This window comes from Odocoileus virginianus, chromosome 24 (genome assembly GCF_023699985.2).
Source record: "Odocoileus virginianus isolate 20LAN1187 ecotype Illinois chromosome 24, Ovbor_1.2, whole genome shotgun sequence".
NCBI lineage: Eukaryota > Metazoa > Chordata > Mammalia > Artiodactyla > Cervidae > Odocoileus > Odocoileus virginianus.
Window position 1 is genome coordinate 21,587,425 of NC_069697.1, and position 25,557 is coordinate 21,612,981.

At 41.1% G+C, this 25,557-nt stretch overlaps 1 protein-coding gene and 1 long non-coding RNA gene across 2 annotated transcripts in view; one reads left to right on the forward strand and one right to left on the reverse strand.

The window, feature by feature from the left end:
• Window positions 1–23,679, forward strand: part of CRADD (CASP2 and RIPK1 domain containing adaptor with death domain) — a 185,402-nt gene extending 161,723 nt beyond the window's left edge. Inside the window, exon 3 of the mRNA XM_020880861.2 lies at window positions 22,937–23,679. Within this exon, the coding sequence (XP_020736520.1) occupies window positions 22,937–23,238 (302 nt within the window). The 3' untranslated portion in view covers window positions 23,239–23,679. The remainder of the gene's footprint in view (window positions 1–22,936) is intronic.
• Window positions 678–21,570, reverse strand: LOC139030811 (uncharacterized). The gene is made up of 3 exons (XR_011483201.1): window positions 21,207–21,570; window positions 11,112–11,255; window positions 678–887 (listed from the first exon to the last, which is right to left on the reverse strand). It is a non-coding gene; the product is annotated as an uncharacterized lncRNA (long non-coding RNA).
• Window positions 23,680–25,557: the final 1,878 nt, after the last annotated feature.

A 25,557-nucleotide genomic window follows, 5' to 3' on the forward strand; every position in this document is an offset into this window, starting at 1 on the left:
TTGCCTTGGAAACAAACAGAGATCCTTTTGTCGTTTTTGAGATTGCATCCAAGTACTGCATTTCGGACTCTTTTGTTGACCATGATGGCTACTCCATTTCTTCTAAGGGATCCTTGCCCACAGTAGTAGATGTAATGGTCATCTCAGTTAAATTCACCCATTCCAGTCCATCTTAGTTCGCTGATTCCCAAAATGTCCACGTTCACTCTTGCCATCTCCTGTTTGACCACTTCCAATTTGCCTTGATTCATGAACCTAACATTCCAGGTTCCTATGCAATATTGCTTTTTACAGCATTGGACCTTGCTTCTATCACCAGTCACATCCACACTGGGTATTGTTTTCGCTTTGGCTCCATCCCTTCATTCTTTCTGGAGTTATTTTTCCACTGATCTCCAGTAGCATATTGGGCACCTACTGACCTGGGGAGTTCCTCTTTCAGTGTCCTATCATTTTGCCTTTTCAAACTGTTCATGGGGTTCTCAAGGCAAGAATACTGAAGTGGTTTGCCATTCCCTTCTCCAGTGGACCACATTCTGTCAGACCTCTCCACCATGACCCGTCCGTCTTGGGTGGCCCCACAGGGCATGGCTTAGTTTCACTGAGTTAGAGAAGGCTGTGGTCCTTGTGATCAGATTGGCCAGTTTTCTGTGATTATGGCTTCAGTGTGTCTGCCCTCTGATGCCCTCTCGCAACACCTACCGTCTTACTTGGGTTCCTCTTACCTTGGACGTGGGGTATCTCTTCACGGCTGCTCCTTACCTTGGACGAGGTGTTGCTCCTCTCTGCCGCTGCCCCTGACTTCCGGCGTGGGGTAGCTCCTCTCAGTCATGCTTCCGCCGGGTCTGTTGCAGCAGGCACACTTCTGCAGCCAGTGTGCTATAGACCTCAAATGTTCACATGCTAAGTAAGTCACTTCAGTCATGTCAGATTCTGTGTTACACGAAGACTCTAGCCCGCCAGGCTTCTCTGTCCATAGGACTCTCCAGGCAAGAATACTGGAGTGGGTTACCATGCCTTCTCCAGGGGATCTTCCCCACCCAGGGATCAAATCTGCATCTCTTAGGTCTCCTGCATTGGCAGGCGGGTTCTTTACCACTGACATCTGTGAAGCCCCAGATGTCAATATTTACTAAATTAACATATCTATCCTCTGAGTGCCCTTGCATTTTATGTGATACTAGGCATACCTGAATTAGGTTGATATTTATTACTGAATCATACTTTAGGCACACAATTTGAAATAATGCAAATCCTAGAATATTTGAATTTTGACAAGAATCACAGAATTCCAAAGCCAAGAGGATTCTCTACATTGCTTCAGCTCTTGCTCGAAGCCAGTGCGCCTGCATTTTGCCAGGTTAGTCTCCCACTGTGTGAGACCTTCTGAATGCATCCCCTTTATAAAATGTAACTGCTCTGTATGTTTTTAAACTAAAGTCTTAAAAGTTATTTCTTGGGAGCTGTGATGTCCCAGATATGTGCTTGGTCCTTGCCATGAATAAGACAGGCACAGTTTTCTACCTCACTAGAGCTCATAGTTCACCATAGTAGACACCAAATTTTTGCTTTCACATGGAGTTCATATGCGCTTACAGGTTAACCTTTTTGGGCAGAACTTACATTCAGGCTTTGCCTGCTTCCCTGTCCCTATAATATGCAATCAGGTCATTGACTTAGAAGGGATCTATCCGACTAATACAAATCTGTGAGACTATTGTCTCCCTTCTTCCTGATTCCAAAATTATGTACAGTACTTGCAACTAACATTGTTCTCAGTTTTTCTTTTTTTTTCTTTTCCTGGAGTTATATTGCATTTGCAGTCAATTAAAATATCAGGGTCTTTTCCAGTGAGTCAGTTCTTCATATCAGGTGGCCAAAGTATTGGAGTTTCAACTTCAGCATCTGTCCTTCAATGAATATTCAGGACTGATTTCCTTTAGGATGGACTGGTTGGATCTCCTTGCAGTCCAAGGAACTCTCAAGAGTCTTCTTGTACACCACAGTTCAAAAGCATCAATTCTTTGGCCCTCAGCTTTCTTTATAGTCCAACTCTCATATCCATACATGACTACTGGAAAAACCATAGCTTTGACTAAGATGGACATTTGTTGGCAAACTAATGTCTCTGCTTTTTAATATGCTATCTAGGTTGGTCATAACATTTCTTCTAAGGAGCAAGCATCTTTTAATTTTATGGCTGCAGTCACTATATGCAGTGATTTTGGAGCCCCCCAAAATAAAGTCTCTCACTGTTTTCACTGTTTCCCCATCTATTTCCCATGAAGTGATGGGACCAGATGCCATGATCTTAGTTTTCTGAAACTTGAGCTTTAAGCCAACTTTTTCACTCTCCTCTTTCACTTTCATCAAGAGGCTTTTTAGTTCCTCTTCACTTTCTGCCATAAGGGTGGTGTCATCTGCATATCTGAGGTTATTGATATTTCTCCCAGCAGTCTTGATTCCAGCTTGTGCTTTATCCAGCCCAGCATTTCTCATGATGTACTCTGCATATAAGTTAAATAAGCAGGGCCACAATATGCAGCCTTGATGTACTCCTTTCCCTATTTGGAACCAGTCTGTTGTTCCATGTCCAGTTCTAACTGTTGCTTCCTGACCTGCATACAGGTTTCTCAAGAGGCAGGTCAGGTGGTCTGGTATTCCCATCTCTTTCAGAATTTTCCACAGCTTATTGTGATCCACACAGTCCAAGGTTTTGGCATAGTCAATAAAGCAGAAGTAGATTTTTTTTTTTTTTAAGTCTCTTGCTTTTTCAATGAGCCAACTAATGTTGGCAATTTGATCTCTGGTTCCTCTGCCTTTTCTAAAACCAGCTTGAACATCTGGAAGTTCACGGTTCACGTATTGCTGAAGCCTGGCTTAGAGAGTTTTGAGCATTACTTTACTAGCGTGTGAGATGAGCATAATTGTGTGGTATTTTGAGCATTCTTTGGGATTACCTTTTTTTCTAATTGGAATGAAAACTGACCTTTTCCAGTTCTGTGGCCACTGCTGAGTTTTCCAAACTTGCTGGCCCTAATGCTTGCAAAGAGTCGAACACGACTGAGCAACTGAACTGAACTGAACTGAATGCTAGGAAGGATTGAAGGCAGGAGGAGAAAAGGACGACAGAGGATGAGATGGTTGGATGGCATCACCGACTCAATGGACATGACTTGGAGTAAACTCTGGGATTTGGTGTTGGACAGAGAGGCCTGGCATGCTGAAGTCCATGGGGTCACAAAGAGTTGGACATGACTGAGCAACTGAACTAAACTGAACTGAAAACATCTGAATCTTTTCTCCTAAACTGCATTTGAGGCTTGTTGAAAACAGACTCTATCTTTTTTTTTTTAACCTCACCACGTGGCATGTGGGGTCTTCGTTTCCCAACCAGAAGTCAAACCTGCGCCCCCTGAATTGGAAGGTAGAGTCTTAACAACTGGACCACTGGCAAAGTCCTCAGTCTGTATCTTTGTAATTGGTTTTTTCAGTTTGGTAAGATGTTGCATTTATCCTAAAACAAATTAAATCTTGTTGGTGTCATTCCATCAATCTGTCCAAATTATTTTGATTTCTTGATTATGTCAGTCAGTGCATTAACTGTCCCTTCCAGTTGTGGGAAGGCAGCAAATTAAAAAGCCTGCTTCTATCTCTCTCCCTAGGTTGCTGATAAGAAGACTAAGTTTCATTTTTAAGATAATTATTGTGTCATAGCTTTGAAAGGTTTTGCTTGGCAAATTTACATGACCTTCATCCTTTTTAAAATCTTTGGTCTTATCACCAAGCCACACAACCCTGCTGAACTCCCATCAAAGGAACATACTTTTGATGCCTAACTAAGGTCAAGTTCTGTAAGCACTCCTTAATGGTGATCTTGTCCTCCTAAGTAGGTTTAGGACCAAGAAGGAAAACATGACTCTATCAAAGTTGTTACTTTATAATTCTAATATACAACTGAAGCTTCTTAAACTAGCTCTCCTTATTGACCAGGGACTAGCAGCAAAGACAGAATCAAGTGACATGAGGGCAGCTTTTTTCTCCAGTTTGGGTATCAGTTTAAATATTTATGTATCTGATCTTGAGAGCCAAAATAAATTTACAGATACTTCTAAATAATTTTGAAAATTTTGGAGAACAATCATCTGTGGGAAATACTGTGATTAAGGAGTTCATTTTCCCCATTTAGAAAAGAAAAGAAAAAAAAAAAGCTTCAAAACTTTATATCCTTATCATGCAACTTCCATATGAATGGCTTTAATATCATCTGCTAGACCATAGGAGGAGGCAATGGCGCCCCACTCCAGTACTCTTGCCTGGACAATCCCATGGATGGAGGAGCCTGGTGGGCTGCCGTCCATGGGGTCGCTAAGAGTCCAACACGACTGAGCGACTTCACTTTCACTTTTCACTTTCATGTGTTGGAGAAGGAAATGGCAACCCACTCCAGTGTTCTTGCCTGGAGCATTCCAAGGACAGGGGAGCTTGGTGGGCTGTCGTCTATGGGGTCACACAAAGTTGGACACGACTGAAGCGACTTAGCAGCAGCAGCAATAGACCATAAAAAAACAGTGTTGTCATTAACGTTGAAAATTTACATTAGTCATCCCTGCACTCTGAGTAACTGACAAGGCACTTTGGAATTTTGTCTGTCAACAGCTACACTGTTTTTAAGTTGGAAAGGTAGTTTTTTAAGTACATGTTTCAATAAACCAAGTAGTTTTTTGCCATCTGCCAATGAATTTGTGACTCAGAAACAGGGCCACATTATGAAATTTCGTGGACTGGAGGCACTGCTGATTCTGTGGGCCTTTTCCTCCATAAAAAATTATGAAAAAATACAGTTAACCACTGGGTTGGTATAAAGGTGAATATATTCACCTGGATGGGAGGGCAGTTTAGGGGAGAATGGATACATGTATATGTGTGGCTGAGTCCCTTTGCTGTCCACCTGAAATTACCACAGCATTGTTGATCGGCTGTACTCGATACAAAATAAATGTTTTTTTTTTCAATAATTTATATTAGTATTATATATTCAAATATTTTCTTTGACCTGAAGTTCACTTTTTTCTTCTGATTTTCAAAGAAATTAAAACATTTTCATGGGTCCCCAAAAGTACTGTGGGCTCTCTCAGCACCATTCCCACTGTGCATAATGGGTAACTTGGCTCAGATTAGAAGTTGTATTTCCTCTTCAATTTATTAACTGTACTTTTTGCATTTAACATCCATATCTTTTCGATGGGAAAAACCAACTCTGTTTCCATAGTACACCTCTGTTAAACTCAATAAGCACTGCATATTTGGTAGAATGACCTGTGTCAGCAAGATATGTCTCAAAAATTGGTAGAATAGAAATGTACGTCCTTTACATACCTGATTCAAACCAACTGCCTGGCCTGAATCTATCAGCATTTACCCATTCTATCATTTCAGACAGTGCTAAGTCTGCATGCTAAGTTGCTTCAGTTGTGCCTGACTCTGTGCAACCCTATGGACTGTAGCCTGCCAGGCTCATCTGTCCTTGGGATTCTCCAGGCAAGAACACTGGTGTGGGTTGCCCTGCTCTCCTCCAGGGGATCTTCCCGACCCAGAGATTGAACCTGCATCTCTTATGTCTCCTGCATTGGCAGGTGGGTTCTTACCACTGGTGCGATCTGGGAAGCCCATATGGTGTATAACAATCATGAAATAGCACTCCTTTAATCCCTGTTCCTTTCCTGCTTGCAATATAAAAAAAAAAAAAATCTCTTTTGCCATCTGGTGATTTTAAGGCTTGATAGTAGAAGGCCAAGTGTTGTTTCTAATTCATTCATATTCTAATGATTCTACTGTGTTTATAGAAGTGATACATGCTCATTATAAAAAAAATTGAAGGAATGCAGAAAAGTAAAAAGAAAAAGATTTTTTAAAAATCCTAATGCTCAGAAATAAGCCTCATTAAGTGAACATCCTGTTGGACATCTGACACCTCTCTAAACTTGTTTGCAGATGAAAAAAATGGATGGATGGATGATAGGTAGGTAGATAGAAAGAAATGCTTTCATTAAAGTAGCGTCATATACTGCTATTTTTTAAATTTTAAAACTAATGTATTTAATTTCATTTGAAGTTAACTGAATGAAAAGAAACTAAGTAAGAATTAAGAAATTAGTAAAATTTAAATAAACATTTTTTTTTTCACAGTAGGAGATGTTATTTTTTCCCCCTCCTTAGGTTAAGAAAAGAGATGATTAACTTGATGTTTTTGGTTCTGGCTTTTCTTTTTCTTCAAGTGTATTTCTTGGTAGATCTTATTGGTGTTCACCCAGTTCTCTCCCTGTTCTGGGGTACAGGAGAATTGTATTTTCCTTACTCCTTTCAAGTTAGGTGTGATCTTATGACTGGCTTTAGCTGCACAGTGTGAGCAGAAATGACTTGCATCACTTATGGATGGTTGTATTTAATTGCCAGGTCTCCAGTCTCTCACCCCTTCGCTCCTTGTCTTGGTGAGCATGGACATTTATGTGATTTGTGAATGTGGGGAGCCTAAGCCAGTGTGGGTATGAAATGCATTGCCAGCTCAGGGAGGCACTCCCCTGAGCAGTCATGTGAGGCTGTGGTGGATGGTATGTGAGTGAGACATGAACTCTTCTTCTGTTAAGTCATGAGATTCAGGGCTTATTTACTACCACAGGCTGTCCTGCCTGCTGCTGTCTCCATCTCAGACAATATGGATTTCCCTGCCATGATAAATGAGCTCACAGGCACTCTCACTCTTTCCTTCCTTCCGTCTAGATTTTGGTTTATTACATCGTTATTTTCTTGCAGTCAGAGTATTTAGTGTTTACATTCCACAGTATTCTATCATCTAGCCTTGATTTTGATTGGTTATATTACTGTTTTCATATAATCAAGACATGTAACATTATGTTCTGTTCAGTTGTTTAAAATTAGTTTTATACTTAAATAAATTCAATATCCAGTACTGATCTTTTTACTGTGGCTTTCAAATCACTCTTATCAAGAAGCAAGTCAAGGAGCTTAGAGGAAACTGTCTGGTAGGAAAACGTTCCACTCGAGAAAGGAGGAATATTTTATCATTTGCATTGCTGAAGTTGTTGTTACGTGGTGATATGAAAAGCAGACTGATTTTTTAGTGGTTTCATTTCTAATTTTAAATTCTCTATAAACAATGCCTTTTTTGTTGCTTGCATCTGAAGCAAACCATTTCCATCTGCCCATCCTCCATATGCCACTGTTGATATTTTTATTTTATTCATTGCACTGACTAAATTGTCAAGACTTTTTAAAGGAAGGCTCAGAATGAAAGTGAATTCTTATGTTGTTTTTATGTTCTACAATATCTACTGATTATCTTTTATTTGAAAATCATCTTGACTAAGAATAATATTCAGAGACTACACTTTTATCCCCCTTAAACATTTTTGTGAAATTGCTTTGTCTTTTACATTTAAAGCACTGTTAAGAAATTTGACTTTCTCCTTTTATACAACTTGATTTTTCTTTCTACTTGAAGGATTATTTAGCCAGAATATGCCTCATAGTTGGTTATTCTATGTCAGAAATAGAATTCAATTATTTAGCCAGAATATGTCTCATAGTTGGTTATTCTATGTCAGTTTTTTTTTTTTCTTAAAACAGAGTTTGCTCTTTCAACTGAGAGATTAGATTCCATTGTGTATTCATTTTAGGGATATTTTCTTGTGTTAGATTTTTGAATACTTTGGGCTGGATTTTTTACTTCAGGAATACCCATCAACCTTTTAATGGACTTTATTTTTCTGTCCTCTACATCTATCATTTTTCTCTAATCGCTTTAAATTCTGCCTTGATTTCAAGCCTTTCCTGAATATGAATAATTTGGAGTCATATTATTGCTATTCTTTGGTATTTCTAATTTATGTATTAGTTTCTAGGTGATGCTATTTGATCATCAATTTATCATTTTGGTATGACAAGCTTCCTTTAAAATCTCATTTTATTTGATCATCTCATTGCTAAGTTCTTATTTTTACTATATTCATGTTTCTATTATGCTTTTAAGTTATTCTATAACAAATTACTCTCTCTTATTCCTTGAGGATCATGAACTTTTATCTTTATATATATATATAATGTCCCCTTTAAAAATCACTTGTTATGGTAGAATGTTAGTTGCTGTGCTATTTCATTCCATCTTGCCCATGTTTGGGCAGCCATGCTCAGCCTTTGGTGCTGTAACAGACTGGAGTGGTTTCTCCTTGGCACTCCTGTAACCCTCTATCTGTTGCCCCTTGAAGACTGGATATTTCCTATTCTGTCCACTTTAGCTTAAGGGCACTCATCAACGCCCTGCAGTGTCTCTCCTGGGACCCAGTGAAATGTCTCATCATTTCTTCCAAGAACAGCCGTCTGTTGTTGTTGTCCATATTTCTGATCTTCCCATCCTTCACTGTGGCAATTACCATCCCCAGTCTACTGAAGTCATAGGAGAGAAAGTGAGAAGAAAACCCACCTAATTCATTTTTCCTTTCCAGATTTGGGGATATCAGTCTTTCTTTTAAAGTTGAGTTTGATGCACCTTCAGAGAAGTATTGGAGTGTGGTTCTGCCATTTTTGGGGGGAGGGGCGGGGAGGATGGCTTCTTTTCATTACCTTTTATTTCCTTAGATACTAGTGGGTTGGAACCAGAGTATTTACCCAGAAGCCATCTTGGGGTCTGTCAATGGTTCTAACTCTCTTAAAATTAAACATCGAGGTAGAGGGAAGAGTCCACTGTGGCCCAGTTCAGACAAAGAATGGGAACCTGCACACCCTTAACCTTGACAGTATCTTCCTGTTACAAAGTTGCCCCTGCCTTTTAAAAATCTGTGTTCACTCCCAGATGATACAATAGTTTCTTTAGTTTTTAAGTTCTAAGTAACTAAAAGTAGTCACTCTTGGCAATACTGTAGCCATAGAAAGCACAGCCAAATGAATATGCTGTAATCGTAATGGATCCTTCCTTTTAATTTGTTCATTTATCCAACAGTGTTCATTTATGTAGTGAGTACCTACTGTGTGCTCTTCTTGGTGCCTAGGATACAACACTGAACATGACTGAACAAAACAGACACAATTTCCCTTCCTGTGAGGAGCTTACATTATAGCAGGGATGGGGTTTGTGTATGGAGTGGGGCGAGCAACAGCAAATATAGCACACCCTTAACATACACGGTATGTTTGAAGGTGATACGAGAATAAGGAGAATCACAGAGTGGAACGGGAGTTGTAACTGGGAATCGGGCAGTCAGGCAGGGTTCCATCGAGAAGTCACATTTGATGGAGGGAGTCAGAGGAAGAGTGTTCCAGGAAGAGGGACCAGCGAGCACAAGGCCCTAAGGTTCCAGGCAGGCCGGCGTGTTCAGAGAGCAGGATGAATGTTAAATCGATGGAGTTGGGTCAGTTCTGTGCAAGTATGTGAGAAAAATGGGTGGCTCAGCAAGTTATAACATGAACTTTTAAAGTTTTTAATACTGTTTTGAAAAATTTACTAAACCAATGTTCAATTAACTTTTTTTTTTTACTATAGAAAGATAAGTTTCCATGAGCAATATTTTAAAAGCAGGAACAAGCCAAAAAACATCAATAAAACCCCAAAGATCTTGGTTCTCTTTTAGAAGACAAGTAGGGGAAAATGATGCAACAATATGTGAGTAACTGTTGTTTAATGAGAAGTCAAAAAGCATGAGACGTGCAGAAAATAAAATTTCTTTTTAAAAAGATAGTGTAATATGTCATATCTAAATAAGACCTTGGAAGTCATCTGGTTTTATGCTTTAACAAATGAGAAAACAAGAGAGGCTAAGTGATATAGCCAGTTTTATGACAAGTTGGTGGCAGATTTGAATTTAGATAGTAGCCAGGCCTGCTCATTCTTAGCCCAGAGCTCTGTCCACCCTGCCTCCCTTCTTTTAACTCAGTGAGAACTCAATTATTGCTACTAGTCTTGTCATTGACCTTCCACAGACTCGATGGTCAAATCAAGTTTTCCATGACAAATAGGTCTGACTTACTTGCATTTTGCAGTAGGACCTTCATCTAGCTGGAAATCAGTTTTAGACCAGTTTATTAATATTTCTCCACCTCTCTGGGGACACAATTGTTCTCTATGATTACCTACCAGAACAAGTGGCTCTAATTACTTTTCTTTTCAAGATGCTTTTCTTTTGTTTCCAGGCAGCCAGTCGCTGACCCAGAGGGATTTCTCTGCAGGACCATTGCACCTAGGGATCCAGATTAACACGTGGGCCCTGGGAGGTGGCCTGTCATGTAGTTTTGTCAGCCTGGCAGCCTCCCCACATTTCCTTCCCTTCCATAACTAACTATTCTGTCTTATACATTATTTTATTTGTATATTTTTTTATAAATGGTGTTGTTTTAGACATGTATATTAAAATTCACATTGTTGTAGAGATCATTCTTTTAACATTTTGGCTTTAGTTCATCCTTTCTGACTGCACAGTATTCCCTATGTGCTCCTTCATATTTATCTATCTGTTTCCCTCGTAATGAGCTCTTATGTTGATTTCGGCTCCTTTCTTCCCAGTGTTACTTGATATAAACAACCTCATACACAGTCCCTCATGGATCTGATGGGAGTTCTTCTGAGATATATAAGCCCCAAAACAGGATTGCTGGGTTATAAGGCTTATGTATATATGTTTGCTAACACAAATGATTTAGCCGTGTGCAAACAACCTTATACACATCCCTTATTGATCTTTTTCAGAATTTTTCTTGGGTACATACACCGTGGAACAAGGTTATAGACTATATTCAGTTTTATTCACATGGCTGACTTGCTTGTATTGATGGAGTGGCTGCCCAGTCTTCATTCTTATCAGTAGTGAATAAAATTTCATACTCTGATGCATCCCAGTCAAAACTTGTATTGTCTAGATTTCTAAGCACATCAAGTAATTTATCATTGCTATTTCATTTGTTATTTCTTAAATTTCTGCATTTGAGCATCTCTTTTTATGTTTGCTTTTGCATTTCCTCTAATTCAAATCACCTGGCCATTTCTTTGTCCTTTTACCTTTGGAAATTCTTATCTTTTTTCCTATGGTTACAGGAGTACCTACCTTATAAATCCAGAAATTATGCCTCCTTTGGTTTCAGACATTAACAGATGTCTTTTCCCATTCTGCTCTGTCAACTTGAATCGTAATCTCCTTTGATGTAAAAGGTTCATCTGATCATCTTTGGGGGATTCACTTAAAAAGTCACTTCCAGCATGTGAGAGGGATAAATTAGAATTAGCATATACACAGTACTATATATAAAATAGATAACCAGTAAGGACCTACTGTTTAGCATAAGAAACTATACTCAGTGTTTTGTAATAACCTGTAAGGGGAAAGAATCTGAGAAAGAATACACAGAAACACACATATAAAGCTGAATCACTGTGTGGTACACCTGAAATTAACACAACGCTGTAAATTAACTGTGCTTCAATTTTTAAAAATAATACATTTTTTCCCTTAAACTAAAAAAAAAAAAAAAAAGCCCATTTCCACCACAAGTCATAAAGACAACTCCAATGTTATTTTCCATTAAGTTTATACTTTTGCCTTTTATGTTTGGGCCTTTATCCACATGGACTCTGTCACTGTTTATGGTGTGATAGAAAAGTCCAGTTTCTTTTTATATAGAATTAGCTAGTTTTCCCCAGTTTGGAGAAAGCCTCTCCTTACCCCATTGTGAACTTTTAATTGTCATTATAAGCATTCTCATCTTTATGTCATACGAATGTCTTCCCAGCTAGCAAAAGAATAACTTTCCATTTATTAAAATCTTGCCTTATATCTTTTAATAAAGGCTTAAAAATTTCCCCAGAGGTCTTATGTAATCTTTGCTAATTTAATTCTAGATTCTTTGTCGTTTTCATGATTGTTTTCTTTTGTATTTGATTATTGGTAGAATGTAGAAATGCTGTTTTATTGATTTTTGTTTTGAGTTGATCTTATATCTGCAATTTTGCTCAACCTTCTTATTTGTTCTAATAAATTGTCTATTGATCCAGGCCTTTTTCTACTTATTAGGTCATATAGTCTGAAAATGCTCCCCTTTAAGTGCTAATACATAATTTCTTTATCTTTATTTATAGCTCTGGACAGGACTGTCTACTACTGTATTCAATAGTAATATGGTGGTGCTAGTGGGCATACTTCTTCACATTCTTAGAGCAGATACATTTTAAAGTTCATTAAATCAAATGCTTATTGAAGGTTTTTACAATTTTATCAAGTTTTAAAGACTGCTTATATTTCTGGTTTTTGAAGAAAATGAATTTAATGATAAATAAGTATCAAATTTCATCAAATCCCTTTTTTTCATCTATTAAAATAATGAATTTTATCTTTTTGGCTGTTGATATGTTGAATTAGAAGAAGGCAATGGCACCCCACTCCAGTACTCTTGCCTGGAAAATCCCATGGATGCAGGAGCCTGGTGGGCTGTGGTCCATGGGGTCACTGAGAGTCGGACACGACTGAGCGACTTCACTTTCACTTTTCTCTTTCATGCATCGGAGAAGGAAATGGCAACTCACTCCAGTGTTCTTGCCTGGAGAATCCCAGGGACAGAGGAGCCGGGTGGGCTGCCGTCTATGGAGTTGCACAGAGTCGGACACGACTGAAGTGACTTAGCTTAGCTTATGTTGAATTAATTGGTAAATTTTATGATGTTGAGATTATTGTAATCCTGAGATAAATTCTCTGTTTGTTTATAATATATTCTTTTAAATATTTTTTAAACCTGTTAAAAAAGCTGCTCTTCCATAACTCTTTTAATTTTTCTTTACTTACTTATTTTATTCCCGGTGGGCTGGGTCTCTGTTGCTACGCAGGCCCTTCTCTAGCTGTGGCTAGTGAGGGCCGCCCTCCAGTTGCAGGGTGCGGGCCCCTCACTGCAGTGGCCTCTCTTGTTGTGGACCGTGGGCTCGAGGGCTCGCAGACTGCAGCTCCTGCGGCATGTGGGCTCGGTAGCTGTGCACACAGGCCCCGCTGCTCCGCAGCATGTGGGGTCCTCCTCGACTGAGGGATCCAACCTGTGTCTCCTGCACTGGCTGCCGTATCCTTCACCACTGAGCCACCAGGCACACCTATTTTAAATATATTTTTAAAAACTCAAATAGTTACTGTTTAGGATTTTCGCATCTAAAATTATAAGTGAAGTGAGCCTCTGATTTTTCTTTTTTCTCCTTGTTGCTTGGGATAAAAAGTATAGGAGTCTAGTAAAACGGCCTACATAGTTTTCGTTCTTTTTGTATTTTCTGGAGCAACTTACATGAGATAGGAAATGAAATGTTCCATGAATGTTTGATACAACTAATGTATAAAACCATAATGTATAATGTATAAAAGAGCCCAGGGCTCTTTAGGGCTTTGATTACCACTTCAGTGTGTTTGAAACTTTCGTTTATTCAAGTTTTCTATTTTGTTCTATACCAGCTTTGGCATTTTATATATTCCTAGTAATGTATCACCTCATCTACATTTTAAGAATTTATTAGTTTACTTGTAAGTGCTTATAGATCATTGCTCAGCAATTTGTCACTCCTTTCACCGCATGAGATGATTTGATTTCTTTTCTGTTGGCTTTGGTCTTGGCCATATGTCTTGCTTTGGTCCATGGAACATTAGTAGATTTGACCTGAGCAGAGGCCTTAAATGTCCTCGAGGCAAGGTTTTTAGCCTTTTCTCCTAAAAAGTGGCTATCCTAGAAGGGCACAGTCTCTTAGCTCAACTATTTTTTTTTTTTCTGGTCCAGCAAACTGAAGCATGTGGCACTTCCCTCAGTGAGTTAAGGAGTGTGGTATGTATCACCAGCTCTCCAAAGACATGTGTATGGTTTTCCAAAGTACTACCCCATCTGCAACTGAGTCACTTTATAAAGCACTCATATGTGCTTACAAAACCTCCAGTTGTACCTCCAAATAACAGGTTTAAAAGGGAGTTCTATAGTTAAATCCTTTGCGGTAATTCTAGAGCCCTGACTGCAGCCTCATCCGACTTTCCCAGCAGCCACTGACACATCTGCCATGCTTCTCCCCAACTCCACGGCCTCAGTCTTCGAACTGTGCTTTTGAACTCTGTACAGGTCCTCTTCTCAGGTCACTGTTAAGGTGGCCTCATGTCTCAGGGCGCAGGGTACAAAGCAGAGGGCAACCAGGCAGGACACGGGGCCTGTGGACTTGCCCTCACCAGCCAGGGTAGAGCAGAGAGTGCTGTCTGCACTGAGGTTTGTTGGAGGTGATGACTTTTTTCAGTAACAAGTCAGAAACACGTAGCTATTAGAGAGGTGAGTTGGAAACTTGACTTGGATAACCTTTGATTTTAAGAATGTCACTGGAAAAGTATATGTTAAGTTGCATATTGTGCTCAGCAAGGGGCTGAAGTTTGTACAGGAAGGACACAGAAACAGGAGACGTGGTCTCTGCCCATGAGGAGCTTGAGAGACAGTGATGTCATATAAGAAACAAAGAAGCTGAATGGAAGGGTTTAAGATTTAAGCCCAGAGCGGCCACGGTTAACCACGAGTGCGGGAAGACGAGATAGTGGTTGAGAAGGGGAATCACCATGCACATTTCCTTCGTGTCGTGCCCACAGAGTTGGAGGGTGGAGGGGAGGTGGGGGGTAGGTGGGCAGGTGGGGGTGGGTGGGTACTGGAGGTGTTCATCCCTTCAAATGGATTTTCATCGTGGCAGATGGGTTTGTCAACAAATATTTCTTTTGAAACAGGTGAGTTTTACCTTCACCAAGAATGGGATTAAAGGATTGCACAAAAGAGACAGGATCTATGTAAGGGAGAACAGTTGTCAGTATAAAAGGAGTTAGATGCCTGTTTAGGACTTTTTTTTTTTTAAAGAATGGACATTCTTCTGTCCCAGTATCTGGTGGTTCTTAACTGGGGGTAGTGCTGCCTCGCTCCAGGGCGTGTGGATACGTGTGCTCAGGCTGGGATGGGGATGTGACTGACATGTAGTAGGTGTAGGCCGGGGGTGCTCCAGAGCCTGCTGTGTGCTGGAGACAGCCCCGCATGATGGATTGTCCTGCCTGAGATGCCACTAGCTTACGTGTTGAGAAACACTGGACTTCCCAAACTTCAGTCATTTCTGTCCTACTTGTACAATTCCTGCCTTATTTTTGAATCACCTGTATTGCTAATTTAATGCTTTTATTTAAATCTACTTTTTATTTTTAAAACTTATGTTTTTTTTTTTCCCAGTCTGTTTACTTTTTGGTCATTCTACATCTGCTTTTTAATTTACTTACCTTAATCCTTGCAATCATGGGTTTGAAATGCTACTTGTACTTTTCTAACCATGTTAAGACAGATACATGACTGTTCTGATACAGAATGTTCCCCTGTGTACCCCCAGCATCATCTTGCCCACCACCATTGGTGTGCACATCAAGCATCGAGGGACAGTGGCCAGATGGTCACAGCGGATTAACTTCTAGCTTGACCTGATTTGATGTAGTATGTCCTTGGGAGTTGACACTACTGCCTTAGGGCTCTCGTTTTTAATTAACCTCATATTCAACAGAATTCATGAGCTGGAAGGGCTTCATGAGGATACTTTTCCAGACAGAGGTCAGACGACCCAAACAGCTGTTATTCTCTGTGTGTGTGTAAGGTCTCCTTGGAAGGGCTTGATTTGCTCTTGGCTGGGTCATGCCTATGTGCCAGTTATCTTTGCTCAAGTCTGTATCTGCAGACTGCTGGCCATCTCCCAGTTATGTGGCAGTATTCACAGGGATATGTGACCCTGAGAGTGTAGGGGAGTAGAGCAAATACTGCCCTCACTTCCGCATCATTGGCTCAGAGCATATGTTGCATAAACAGTTGGACAAGAGTCAGAATGATGATCGAGTGTAGCAGAATCACAGATGTTCCCGCCCAGCACCCATTGAACTGACCCAAAAAGAAGTTCAGAATAAAAACAGAACCCAGCAAACAAGAAAACCAATCACAGCTTTATGCCAAGCACTTTGAAAAGTGCCAGGCAAAGAAGGAAACCTCCCATCCTGACCCCTCAGGAGCAATGCTGGAAAAGGAAGGTGAGGGGCCAGCAGCCTGAGGGTTCCCAGTCATATAGGTCAGTTGGAAAGAAGCTGTCTGAGGAGGGCGGGCAGCCTCAGTGATGTCAGGCAACACCCTCTGCAGAGGCGGGAAGGCAACTCGGAGCAAGCTGTTGCCCCAGTTACGGGAAAGAGATCATAGAAGTGAATGCCCCCCAGCAGAGCAGGCTCTGGTATAACACATTTAACTGGCTTTCAAAAGAGAGAGCAGGCCTTCCCTGGTGGGACAGTAGTTAAGAATCCACCTTGCAATTCAGGAGGACACTGGTTCACTCCCTAGTCTGGGAAGAGTCCACATGTCTTGGAGCAACTAAGCCCATGCACTGCAACTAGTGGGCCCACACCCCCTAGGGCCCTTGACTCCCATACGAGAGGAGTCACTGCAATGAGAAGCCCGTGCACCACAACTAGCCATGTACCCTGCTCACTGCAACTAGAGAAAGGTGTCGCACAGCAGCAGAGACCCACCACAGCCAAAAGAACGTTTTGGTACATATACACAATGGAATATTGCTGCTGCTGCTGCTGAGTCACTTCAGCTGTGTCCGACTCTGTGTGACCCCCTAGATGGCAGCCCACTAGGCTCCTCTGTCCCTGGGATTCTCCAGGCAAGAACACTGGAGTGGGTTGCCATTTCCTTCTCCAATGCATGAAAGTGAAAAGTGAAAGTGAAGTTGCTCAGTCGTGCCCGACTCTTAGCGACCCCATGGACTGCAGCCCACCATGCTCCTCCGTCCTTGGGATTTTCCAGTCAAGAGTACTGGAGTGGGGTGCCATTGCCTTCTCCGAATGGAATATTACTAGCTATTAAAAAGAACATATTTGAATCGGTTCTAATGAGGTGGATGAAATTGGAGCCTATTATACAAAGTGAAGTAAGTCAGAAAGAAAAACACCAATACAGTATATTAACGTATAAACATGGAATTTAGATGACCATGGTAATGATGACCCTACATGCGAGATGGCAAAAGAGACACAGGTATAAAGAACAGACTTTTGACTCTGTGGGAGAAGGCAAGGGTGGGATGATCTGAGAGAATAGCGTTGAAACATGTATATTATCGTATGTGAAATAGATCGCCAGTCCAGGTTCAATGCATGAAACTGGGCACTCAAAGACGGTGCAGGGGGACCACCCAGAGGGATGGGATGGGGAGGAGGTGGGAGGGGGGTTCAGGATGGGGGACACATGTACACCCATGGCTGATTCATGTCAATGTATGGCAAAAACCACCAAAATACTGTAAAGTAATTAGCCTCCAATTAAAATAAATAAATTAATTAGAAGAAAGAAAAACAAACAAAATCAGTGTGTAGCATCTCCAGCAAAGGCTGGCCCTGTGGGTCCTACCTCTCCTTCATGGCAGAGCACCACACAGAAAGCCACAGCCAACCCCAGAGTGTAATCCCCTGTAAGTGAATGGACTGTCAAGGATATATCAACTTACTGTAGGTGACCAAACAGAGTTCTGAACAGAGATACCCACATCAAGTATGAACAAGATGAAGCTAAGTGTTGTGAAAACACTGCATACAAGTGAGGAATGAAAGACAGAAACACAGCTTGCAAAAAATAAACATGCAACCAATCTGGTTTGGGACAAAAGTGAGTCCAAGAAAACTCAATCTCATAACCATTTCATGCTGTAGAAGAGTTCAGTGTCAGTTCAGTAGAAATAAAAACTCAATGTTATGATTAAACAAGATTCTTTTCATGTTTTATCTTTAATTGTAAAATATACAACTTGCTATCTTTTCCATTTTCAAGTGTGCAATTCAGTGGTTAAGTACATCCATGTTGCTGTGCAACAAACCTCCAGACCTTTTCATCTTGCAAGTCAGAAACTTTGTCCCCGTTAAATAACAACTCCTCATTCGCCCCTCCCAAGACCCTGGCAACCATCATTCTTTCTGTCCCATTAAATTTGACTGTTCTGAGTACCTCATGTGAGTGGAATCATGGTGTAGTTGTCTCTTTTGTGACTGATTTATTTCAGCTAGAATAATGTCCTTAAGAATCATCCATTTTGCAGCATGAGTCAGAATTTTTTCTTTCCTTTTTAAGGTTGAATAATATTCTGATGTATAATATACCACTTTTTATTTATCTGTTTATCCCTTGATAGATACCTGAGTGGCTTCCACTTTCTAGCTGTTGTGAACAATGCTGCTTGAAGATGGATGTACAATATCTCTTTAAATCGCTACTTTCAATTCTTTTGGGTATATAACCCAAAATTAGAATTGCTGGATCATAATTCCATGTTTAATTTTTTGAGGAACTGTTTTCCATAGCAGCTGCACCATTTTACATTCCCACCAAGAGCACTTAAGTGTTCCAATTTTTACACATTCTCACCAGCACTTATTTTTTTTTGATAGAAGCCATCCTAATGGGTGTGCAGTGGAAAGGGATTTTTAAAGATTGAAGGGCCAAGAAAAATTGGCAACAAAAATATGATATAAGATTAGAACCAGGGAATTCCCTGGTGGTCCAGTGGCTAAGACTCTGGACTCCCAATACAGGGGGGCTGGGTTCGAACCTTGGTCAGGGAACTAGATACCACGTGCCACAACTAAGACCCTATGCAGCCAAATAAATAAAAATAAATATTAAAAAAAAAAAAGATTTGAACCAAAAGGAAAATGCTGGAGAGGGTGTGGAGAAAAGGGAACCCTCTTACACTGTTGGTGGGAATGCAAACTAGTACAGCCGCTATGGAGAACAGTGTGGAGATTCCTTAAAAAACTGGAAATAGAACTGCCATATGACCCAGCAGTCCCACTCCTGGGCATACACACTGAGGAAACCAGATCTGAAAGAGACACATGCACCCAAGTGTTCATCGCAGCACTGTTTATAATAGCCAGGACATGGAAGCAACCTAGATGCCCATCAGCAGACAAATAGATGAGGAAGCTGTGGTACATATACACAATGGAATATTACTCAGCCATTAAAAAGAATTCATTTGAATCAGTTCTAATGAGATGGATGAAACTGGAGCCCATTATATAGAGTGAAGTAAGCCAGAAAGATAAACACCAATACAGTATACTAACGCATATATATGGAATTTAGAAAGATGGTAACGATAACCCTATATGCAAAACAGAAAAAGAGACACAGATGTACAGAACAGACTTTTGGACTCTGTGGGAGAAGGCGAGGGTGGGATGTTTCGAGAGAACAGCATCAAAACGTATATTATCTAGGGTGAAACAGATCACCAGCCCAGGCTGGATGCATGAGACAAGTGCTCTGGCCTGGTGCACTGGGAAGACCCAGAGGGATCGGGTGGAGAGAGAGGGGGGAGGGGGGACCGGGATGGGGAATACATGCAAATCCATGGCTGATTCATGTCAATGTATGGCAAAAACCACTACAATATTGTAAAGTAATTAGCCTCCAACTAATAAAAATAAATGGAAAAAAAAATACAGAATAGCCCTAAGTGGTAGTCAAATGAATGGCATGGTGGAAAGGCATGAGATAATTACTGGAAGGAAGTTGAAATGATAAGAGAAAATGATAGCTGTAGAAGATAGGCAAAACCATCCAGCATGAGGAATAGAAAAAAATAATACAAAGATATAACTCAGAATGATTTTTTTGAAAAGAAGGAAGAACTAAATCTTTGGTCAGAGGCCATGCTGCATATAGAGTGACCAAGATAAACTCTGGTCTAAAGCTTCAGTATTGCAAACTCCAGAGAGAAAAAGCAGGTTATCCCTAAAGGGGGATGATGAAGATAGTATCAGAATTCTCCATACCAGTTTTCTCTACCATAAAATACGAGCAAGTTCTACAAATGTAAGAGAAATAAAATTATTTAAACAATATAAAATTATATTCATAATTTAAAATATAATATAATAGGACATTGTTTTTGTAAATATTGTTCTTGTTCAACAGTGAAGGCACTAAGCAGATAGCCTTGATCTGAAAGAACTCAAGGAATATAGTAACCATGAACCTTTCTTGGAAAAAAAACCACCCTATGGAGAGATTGACCAAATGAGACTCAAATCAAAATAACAGACTCAGGAGCAGAAAAGCTGTGTTAAAAAAACAATAACAACAACAAAAAACACTGGTGACCATTCAAACCATTATAATGTAGTTTTAAGACTAGATAATGGGGGACAATTATTATTGCAGAAGCATGTAAATGTTGTGCATCCAACAAAATAAACATGATAGAAGCAGCAAAAATCAAGAGGTATGAGAAAAAAGAGAATATAAATACAGCATTAATGTGGAAACATATTGTTTACCTGTTAAATTTTCATTAATCTTTTTCTCAGCATTAAATATTTTGTGTATTTGTTTTTTATTATTTGTTTTGGGTTTTTTTAAAGCACTTAATTGTAGATCAGAAAGTCATTTAGTGTCACCTCTGCTGGTTTTCCTTGTTATATTTAAGCAAAATTAAGTAACTCTTATTGAAAAAGACTGTTATATTCTCCTTCTCATAGTATACACACATAAAGAGATGTCTGGAATGATGATCATGAACTGTCAATAAGATGGTAGGATAGTGGAAATTTTGTTTTCTTCTTTGTACTTTTTTGTATGTTTGAGCCCATATTTTTAGAAAAGCCATAGAAGTGCCAGTATTAATATAAAATATTGCTCAGTAGTATCATCATTCTACTTTGCTTCTTAATCATTAAAAAAAAAAAAAAAATAGCAGTCTAGATAGATACCAGAAAGAGTCCTTGGCAATATTTTTGCAACTTGTGCCTAAGCTGTTGGCAACTGCCTAGAGACCAAAGGTCCATGCCGTGGAAGATATCAACTATTCTAACAGGATGCCTCTTGCCTTCTCATTGAATTCATAAATCAAAACAGTGAGCTGTGAGTGTGAAGTGGGATTGACCTGAATTCCTGGAGTGCTGGTGACAGAAAATGTAGTTCAAGGTGCTATTGTATGGAAAGCTGAGCTTTCAGTCCTGGTCTAACCCATGACTGACACCATCATTTTGGGTGTTTGGAGTGTGTCTCAACCTCTGCTCTTTGCTGCAGTGACTGTCTTTCACCTGCCATGTTCTGTTGCCTCAGGGCCTTTGCACATGCCTTACCCATTGCATAGGGTACCCTCCTTTCCTTCCTCTTCACTGGACTCCTTCTCCTCGTGCTCAGGACTTAGCTTTTAATTTCCTTCTTCTGGAAGGCCTTCTGTATAACTAGTGGCACCTTTTAGTACATCCATAGTCACTCACTTGATGTTAGGCTTCCTCAGCAGACTGGCCTTGGGGAGACAGGGTTCGAGTTTAGGGAGTGCAATGTCGGGTTCTCTCATTGCCCATCGGCAGCACGTGCTTGCTCCCCTCTTCTGAGCTCAGCCAGGTGGTCATCCTCCTCCTGTGATCTGTGCTGAGCTCAGCCAGGTGGTCATCCTCCTCCTGTGATCTGTGCTGAGCTCAGCTAGGTGGTCATCCTCCTCCTGTGATCTGTGCTGAGCTCAGCCAGGTGGTCATCCTCCTCCTGTGATCTGTGCTGAGCTCAGCCAGGTGGTCATCCTCCTCCTGTGATCTGTGCTGAGCTCAGCCAGGTGGTCATCCTCCTCCTGTGATCTGTGCTGAGCTCAGCCAGGTGGTCATCCTCCTCCTGTGATCTGTGCTGAGCTCAGCCAGGAGGTCATCCTCCTCCTGTGATCTGTGCTGAGCTCAGCCAGGTGGTCATCCTCCTCCTGTGATCTGTGCTGAGCTCAGCCAGGAGGTCATCCTCCTCCTGTGATCTGTGCTGGTCCCTCATGGCCTTTTAGGTTTTAATTTTTGCTTCGGGCCCTTCTTAGCTCATGCCTCTGTAGAAACTCACTTTTCTCAGAGGTGTTCAAGTTGGTCAGGCGAGACTAGCTGTTCTGTACAGCCTGTTACCCTCTAGCAAATTACCCTCTAGCACTGGCCATTCCTACAGGAGACAACACCACCCCTGCCCCCACAGGCCAGTTCCAGAGGGAGGAGGGCCACGAAGGCATCCTTAGATGCCTCCAGAAGCCTCAGCTTGGCCTCCCTAGTAAAGGAGATGGAGGTGAAAAATGCATGTTACAAAGCATCGTGTGTTTTAGTCGCTCAGTCGTGTCCAACTCTTTATGACCTGATGCACTATAGCCTGCCAGTCTCCTCTGTCCATGGAATTCTCCTGGCAATAGTACCGGACTAGGTTGCCATTCCCTTCTCCAGGGGATCTTCCCAACCCAGGGATTGAACCTGGGTCCTCTGCATTGCAGCAGATTCTTTAACATCTGAGCAGTACCTGCAATGTAATCATAAATGTATGTTTTATGCATAAAAGACTGAAAAGAAATAGATCAAAGTATTCTGAATGGGTTTCTGATGGGATTTCAAATTATTTTTATTTTCTTGTTTTCACATTTTCTGTAATAAACCTGTCCCTAGGTGCTAAGTGTTTCCTAAGCCCCTACATATGGCTTTTTACTGAGCAGCCCCTGTGAAGACTAAAAGTGGGCCCCTGCCACTTGGGATGTGTGTCATCCCCCACATTTTTCATTTCTGCCTGTCCCTACCCCATCTGATGTGTTTGGGCTTACCTAGTGGCTCAGACAGTACAGAATCTGCCTGCAATGCAGGAGACCCGGGTTCGATCCCTGAGTTGGGAAGATCCCTTGGAGAAGGGAATGGTTACCCACTCCAGTGTTCTTGCCTGCAGAATCCCGTGGACAGAGGAGCCTGGTGGGCTGTATTCCATGGGGTCATGTAGAGTCAGACAGAACTGAGCATCTAACACTTTTCTCACTTTCTGATGTGTCGGTGCCCTCTCTTCACCATGGTGTCTTTCTCCTCCCCAGATGACCGGATGACTGGAGTCCCCCCGCACATCCTGCACAGCTCCCCGTCCGACCGGCAGATCAACCAGCTGGCCCTGAGGCTGGGCCCCGAGTGGGAGCCTCTGGTGCTGTCTCTGGGGCTCTCCCAGACAGACGTCTACCGCTGTAAGGCCAACCACCCCCACAATGTGCAGTCCCAGGTGGTGGAGGCCTTCGTGCGCTGGAGGCAGCGCTTCGGGAAGGAGGCCACCTTCCAGAGCCTGCACAGGGGCCTGCAGGCCGTGGACGTGGACCCCTCGGTGCTCCAGCACATGTTGGAATGACTGGGCCCTCGACCATGCTTGGGGCTAGTCACGTGAGCTGAATCGTGACTCACCAGGGCAGGTAGATTTGGTTGGGGTTGTTGTTTGTCGTGGTGAGTTTTAGATGAGAGGACATGATGGAATTTGCAGTGATTTTTAGATGAGAGGACATATTGGAATTTGCACTTGATGTTACTTGAAAAGTGGGATTACACAGTAGGTTTGCCAAAATGAATTGACAATTGACTTTCTAATTGCTCAAATACTGCATTTTCTGAATTGTGCAGGTTTTAATTGTGTGGTTGCCTTTTAATAGACTGGTGAGTCCTACTGATTCAAAAAAAAAAAAAAATACAGGTGTTCTGTATATAAATCATCCACTTTTATGTTGCCTGGGAATTACACAGTGTACTTAACTATTAATCATGATAATAATAAAAACAAATTGCTCTATGTAATGTAGCCCTTTCATGAGAAAGTATTGCTTGTTTTTTTCCCCTTTCATTCTTGTATTGCCTAGATTTAGGGTGTAAAATTACGGTAGTTGTGTCTTTGGAACAGAATTGATAGTAACAGTGGAATAGTTACTTGCTCTAGTCAGGATGAATAGCTCGGGCAGGGTGTCTGCATTAAAGTTAAGACACTAAAGCTCCCCGCAAAGACCAGTTCAAGTACCAGCATGCATACCTGATCCCTTGATCTTTAAAAGATATGCTTAAGAAAATCCCTTGCCCTTTATTTAAAGAACTGGAGGTTGGGGGACAGTGTGGTCTTTCTACTGAAGCTGTGATGATTGAAGCGTTGTGCTCCTAAGGACTATGAGTTAGTCTTCTGACTTTTTAAAATAACACATGCTATTTGTCAAATGCTTTACTGTTTTCAAGGCTTTCATACATAAGATCTCATTTGGACCTCACAAAAAGCCTGTGACGTAGTTGAGCAAGAGTTGAGCTCCATCCTGTAGCAAGATGGACTGATTTACTAGCGGTATCTCCTCAGACAAGTTACTTCACTTCTCTAAGCCTGTTTCTTCATTTGTAGAGTGAGGCAATGATTGTCCTCACCTCCAAGATATTTGTGACAAGTAAAAGAATAACATCTGCCTCGGGCTCATCCAGTGCCTGGCCCATCCTCAGCTCTTGGGAAATGGTAACTGTTAATTCTCTGCTATGGCTAAACATGGATACAGTTCCCAGATCAAGTGGAACAGTGGCTCAAGCTGAGGGTTCTGTGGGAAGTGCTGTAACCATATTTCTGGTTAAGCTTTAAAAGGTGATCTGCTTTTATTAATGCTATTATGGGTCCAGTAAAGAGAGTACGGATTTCCCTGGTGGTCTAGTGGCTAAGACTTATGCTCCCAATGCAGGCGGCCCAGGTTCGATCCCTGGTCAGGAAACTAGATTCCACATGCCGCAACTAAAAGTTTACATGCTGCAGGTAAAGATCAAGGATTCCTCATGCCGCAACTAAGACCCAGCATAGCTAAATAAATAAATAATAATATTTTTTAAAAAAGAGTAACAGGTAAACATTCCCATCTGTGCTCCATCCTTTGAAATAATTGGAGACTCTTTTTCCCAATACCAACCTAATTCAGAGTTTTTCAAAGGGAAAAATATTCTGAGGACAAGCATATGGAGTAGTGAGGTTGGACAGAAGGTAGGTCTTCAAAACGATGACAGTGGTGTGTTAATTATATTCTGTCAGATGTCTGGTAACCATATTCTCTTTCCTAAAAATGATTGGTTATTTAACAGTTCAGCAGTTTGGCAGTTTGGTTCACTGGCCTTATCACCTCTTATTTACCATTCTGTAGTCCAGTCATTAATTCATGACCTTGTAAAATCCTTACACTTTTGGCCTCATCACTGCACTGAGTGACTGATTGTACTTCCACAGCATCTTCAATAACTGCTTGTCACTTTGAACTCTGGACTTGTGTTGCTGTTCACCCCCCTGGATTTGCTAACAGAGAGTTGTTTCAGCTTTTGTTCTCACCACATTTATGGATGAGTGAGTATAGCTGGGCTGAACTGCATCCAATTAGATGATGTTTTATTAATGGATCTGATGATTAGGGGCTTCCCAGGTGGTGCTAGTGGTAAAGAACTCACTTGCCAATGCAGAAAACAGGAGAGACGTGGGTTTGATCCCTGGGTCGGGAAGATCTCCTGGAGGAGAACATGGTAACCCACTCCAGTATTCTTGCCTGGGAAATCCCATGGACAGAGGAGCCTGGCGAGATACAGTCCATAAGGTTGCAAAGAGTCGGACATGACTGAAGCGACTGAGCATGCACTGATGACTAGCTGGCGCCTTCCCGACATTTATCGGGCATCT